The sequence below is a fragment of the Mangifera indica genome, chromosome 16, assembly GCF_011075055.1.
Source record: "Mangifera indica cultivar Alphonso chromosome 16, CATAS_Mindica_2.1, whole genome shotgun sequence".
Lineage (NCBI taxonomy): Eukaryota > Viridiplantae > Streptophyta > Magnoliopsida > Sapindales > Anacardiaceae > Mangifera > Mangifera indica.
In genome coordinates this window covers 10531110-10536198 of record NC_058152.1, presented here as the reverse complement: position 1 = coordinate 10536198, position 5089 = coordinate 10531110, and the positions used below count along the sequence as shown (strand labels likewise).

At 38.3% G+C, this 5089-nt stretch overlaps 1 protein-coding gene across 1 annotated transcript; it reads right to left on the bottom strand.

The window, feature by feature from the left end:
- Positions 1-299: 299 nt before the first annotated feature.
- LOC123199114 (protein BRASSINOSTEROID INSENSITIVE 1) lies at positions 300-4419 on the bottom strand. The gene has a single exon (XM_044613960.1). The coding sequence runs from the start codon at positions 4230-4232 to the stop codon at positions 651-653; it is 3582 nt and encodes a 1193-aa protein (XP_044469895.1). The 5' UTR covers positions 4233-4419; the 3' UTR covers positions 300-650.
- Positions 4420-5089: the final 670 nt, after the last annotated feature.

Below are 5089 nucleotides of genomic sequence, written 5' to 3'. Positions count from 1 at the left end.
ACTTTCAAAGAAATCAAAGTTCATGTCCTCGAAAGAATTTTGATGTGTATGAACAGTTACACAAATCCAGAGTTTTCGGCACAAAGAAGGCTATTAGTATCTAATTTAAAGTTTTTAATTGAATATTCAGATAATATATCATCGTATAATTAAATATTATTGTATTCTAAAATAAAAATTATTAAATCACATTATAACACATCATCTGAATACCTAATTGAATACTTAAAACTGGATACATAAAGAGAGAATGAATAGGAACAAATTGAGCAAAATAAAAGGCCAAAACAACTCTCCAATTGGTCACAATTGATGACTTCAAGTCACAAATCAAAATCTAATCAAGAAACCAACTTAGGAAAACAAATTGGCATTGTATATTTACACATTTTCTAGCAAAGATGAACAGCCTTTTTATGTATAAATAACAAGAATTTTAAAAGGGATACAAGAGATACATACATTAAACTGGTAAAGATACAAAGGCAAATTTTTTCCTGCCACATTTTTGAGTTTTTTTTCAAGTGGGAAAGAAGAGGGAAAATTCTTTAGGCAGCTGAATGGGATCATTACCATACACCCTCTTTCTTTGTTTCAAAGAATTCTAGTCGAAAACTGGTCAAATTCGATTCGAATGTGGGTTTGTTGTTCTATGCCTTGTTGCTTAGTTCGGGGGCTTCGCTTATGGTCATATTAACCATTTCGACTGTACTAGTGAAACCTCCATCATCAGTGGCAATGGTAGATTGCGAATCAAGCCCAGAACCAGCTTGAATCTCCTTGAACATTGCCATAACCTGAATCATTGTTGGTCGTTTCCATGGTCGATCGTCTAAGCATGCACACGCTACATGCAAGTGTTGCAGAAGCTCAATCTCAAGGCTTGAATCCTCTTTCATGAGTTCTGGGTCGAAAACGTTGCTTATTTTGAGTTTTGCATGCTGCTTCACCCATCCTACAAGGTTATTGTCACCAAAATCTGCTGAATCTGTTGGCCTTTTTCCTGTTAGCAACTCCAGCAACACTACACCATAACTGTAAACATCGCCTTTCGTTGAACATCTAAAGCTCTGGTAGTATTCAGGAGGCACATAACCAGGTGTGCCCGCTAGTGTGCTGACACTCAGATGTGTATCGACTGCACTCATAAGTCTAGCCATTCCAAAATCCGACACTCTGGCTTCAAGGTGTTCATCGAGCAGGACATTGCTCGATTTCATGTCCCTGTGTATAATGTGTGGGGTGCAATTGTGGTGAAGAAAAGCTAACCCTCTTGCAGCTCCAATTGCAATTTTCCTCCTTGCAGCCCAGTTTAGCTTGATCCCAGCTCTCTTCTGATCATGTAAAACATCTTCTAAACTTCCATACCTCATGTACTCGTAAACTAGAAGCCGCTCTTCACCTACCTTGCAATAGCCCAAAAGAGGTACAAGGTTCCGATGCTTGATTTTCCCAATGGTTTCCATTTCTGCTGTGAATTCTCGATCACCTTGTCCACTGATATGTATCAGTTTCTTGATTGCAACAATGCTTCCATCTTTCAGTTGAGCCTTATAGACATCGCCAAAACCACCAGAACCTATAAGACTGTCATTGTGGAAGCCATTGGTGGCTTCAAGAAGATCTGCAAAGGTAAGCTTTCTTAGGGGCTTCTCAAATGTAGCAAGGTTAATGCTTAATGCTTCGCGAGCTCCGGTTAGCTTCCAACTGGTGTTTGCAGTGCCAGAATGTGATCGACTGTCGATATAAACATCAAGAGTTGAATCTTTCTTTTTCCTCCTTTTCTTCATTTCCACACCAACTATGATCAAACCAAAGATGCAGAACAGGGAGAACAACAATCCCATTGCAATGCTGCGCACAAGAGCAGCTGGTGTCCTATCAGACTTATTATGCTGAGAATTCACCCTTGTTGTAGGATCTTTCCCACATGGAGAAAGAGGCAATCCACAAAGGCCTGAATTGTTGATAAATTTCGAAGGTGGAAAAGTTTCAAGCTGTCCGCCTTCAGGAATCATTCCAGTGAGATGGTTGTTCGACAGATCAACCTCTGCCAGAAAGCTAAGAGAACTCATCGATGTTGGAATCGTCCCTTCAAGATCATTGCTCGAGAGGTCAAGAATGTTAAGAAGCGTTAGGTCTCCCAGCTCCAATGGAATAGAACCCGAGAAACTGTTGTGCCCCAAATTCAAGATATAGAGAGTTGACATGGTGCCAATCTCCTTCGGAATGGTTCCTGACAGCTTATTGTATGAAATATCGAAAAACATCATTGATCCATTGTTGTTAAATGTGGGCTGGGTGAGCCCTTTATACACTCTAGTGAAGTTACAGGGGTTCTTGATTGAAATTCTGTTCAACTGCTCCTGTCTAATTCCTGCAAACTCAAGCAAATTTCCTGCTCCATGGCACTCCTTACTACCATCATTCTTAATGTAAACATACTTCTTTCCTGCAATGAAATTCACCGCGATTTTACCCGACTGTTTGAACAATGCAGGAGGGATGGATCCATTCAAGTTATTGGTATTAAGATCCAACCAAATTAGGCTCCTACAATCACCAAGCTCAGGTGGGATGCTACCAAAAAAGGAGTTGTTACTGAGCTTGAGAATCGCGAGGTTCGAAAGCTTGCCAATCCAACGGGGAATCTCACCGCTCAGCTGGTTATTCGACAATGAGATCCAAGTTAAATTGGTGCAGTTGCTTAAACCAGAAGGGATGGGTCCAGACAACTGGTTGAAGTCAAGAATCAATGTCTGCAATGTTTGAATGTTACCAAGCTCCTGTGGAATCTCCCCATGGAGATTATTCAACCACAGCTTCAAATCCTGAAGCTTGGACAGAGAGCCCAAGCTTGAAGGGATAGTTCCAGAGAGACGATTGAAGCTCAAATGGAGAGAAACAAGCTGTGAACAGTTACTAAGGGTTGGAGGAATGAAACCAGTAAGCAAATTGTTAGCAAGATACAACTCTTTCAAGCTATTTCCAGGATCCTGACACAAATTAGCAGGAATAGAATCTGAGAAATTATTTGAACTCAGATCCAAAGTCTCCAAGTTGGTGAGTTTTGACAAAGAATCAGGCAGAACACCAGTGAAATCATTAAAGGATAAAACAAGCTCCTTCAAGCTACTCATTTGCAAGAAAGTGTCCACAGGCAATTCACCTGAGAATTTGTTATTAGAAATATCAAGAGAGGCCAATGAAGAGCAAGAGCTGAAGCTGCTTGGAACCGTACCAGACAAATTATTAGAAGAAAGATCGAGCTTGACAAGACTTGAACAAGAATGAGCTAGTTGCAGAGGAATCTCCCCTTGAAAAAAATTGTTTCCCAGGAGAAAATACTGCAAATTTTCAGCTGAAGAGAGCACAGGAACTTGGCCTCCAAATTGGTTGCTAGAAATGTTCAAGAAAGTGAGCTTTTCACAAGCTGAGATTGCATGAGCAATATCAAAATTGAACTTATTAGCCGAGATATCAAGATGCTCCAAGGCTAAACAATCACCAAAAGCAGGCATAGGCATTGAGATATTGTTTGCAGAAACATCCAAGAACTTTATATTCTTGCACTTTGATACATTTATCTCTCCTGTCACTTTGTTGCCCTTCAAAGCTAGCAACTTTAAGTCCTCACAACCATTGTAGACAATCCATGGAATAACATTGGGGCCTGAAATCTGATTATTATAAGAAAGATCAAGAGACTCCAAACTGAGTTTCAACCCACCAGACTCTTTTCCTGAAAAAGCAAGAAGATTACTTGAGAGATTGAGACCTTTCAAGCTTGAACAAGAAGCCCAGTTGGACAAAAGGGACAGCGACCCGGATAAGCTGTTGTGAGACAGATCTATGGAGGTCAAATATGAGCTGCACTTAGATCCAGGAGGGAGAATAATGGTGCCTGAAAGATTGGTGTTTTGCAGAAACAGAGTTTGGAGATTTTCAAGAGTCAAAAGATAAGAAGCAACAAGATGAAAATCGGTGTTCAAATGAAGAGAAGTAAGGTCTATCGAAGAAACTCTTGTTTCATTACATTTTACACCATCGAAGCTACATGGGTTCTGGTCTAATTGCCAGTTTTTCAGCACAGAAGGGTCTGGTAGAGCAAGTTTGAAGTTGATCAACTGTTGAGCATCCGGGTTTTTTGCAGAAGTTGAAGAAGAAGAAGAAAGAGAACTCTGAGAAAGAAGTAAAAGAAACAAGAAGGAGAAAGTTGTAACGCTAGCCATAGAGAACTTAGTTAAGAAGCCTTAAAGCTTGGAGCTTTGAGAGAAAGAACTCTTTAGGGGTTACTTTCAGCCATTAGAGAGAGCTCAGGAATGAGGAAGAAGGAAAGCTGTGTTGGTCTCTTGGTTGTTTGTTGTTGTTTTGTGCTTAAGAGCTGTGTGTGGGATGGAAGCTGCAGCAGTGAAGGAAAAAATAACAAGTTAAATAACTAAAAACAATAATTATTAACAAAAGGGATGAAAGTGAAAGAAATCAAAGTATTGAAGGGACGAAAGTGAAAGAAATTAAAAGTTTGAGAGCGGTGTTTCTCAAGTCAAGTTGAAGTGTGGACACAACAGCTGTTGCTCACATGCCATGTGACACTCTTTGTTTCACATAGCTTTAATTTTTAATTAATTTAGATTTAGATTTAATTAATTAATTACTTTTCATGTTTCCGAGGAAAACTCTTAAACTCTAAACTAGGGTTTTTGTTCTTCAATCCTTACAAAATTATGTGATAATTTTGTCTTTCTAGGTACTTTACACACAACGTGATGAGTAAGATTCTGTAATACTTTATATATTGATAATAGTTACAATTAATTGCGTGTAATTTTTAGGTCAAAACCACACATTTATATCCGGATAAAATTCAATTCGAATTGAACTCATCCAATTTCAAAAGTTAGGCTCGATTTAATTTAATTCAATTTAAATTTATTAAAATCAAACTCAAATTTGAATTTATAATTTGAGTTAAATTAGAATTTATAATTCAAATTTATAACTTAAATTCATTATTTAAGTTCAAAACGATGTTATTTTACCTATTATTAAACAAAAAAAGATTATTTTGTCAATAAAATACGAATCAGAA

Coding starts and splice junctions, on each gene's coding strand:
- LOC123199114 (XM_044613960.1), bottom strand. CDS start 4,232: ATGGCTAGCGTTACAACTTTCTCCTTCTTGTTTCTTTTACTTCTTTCT.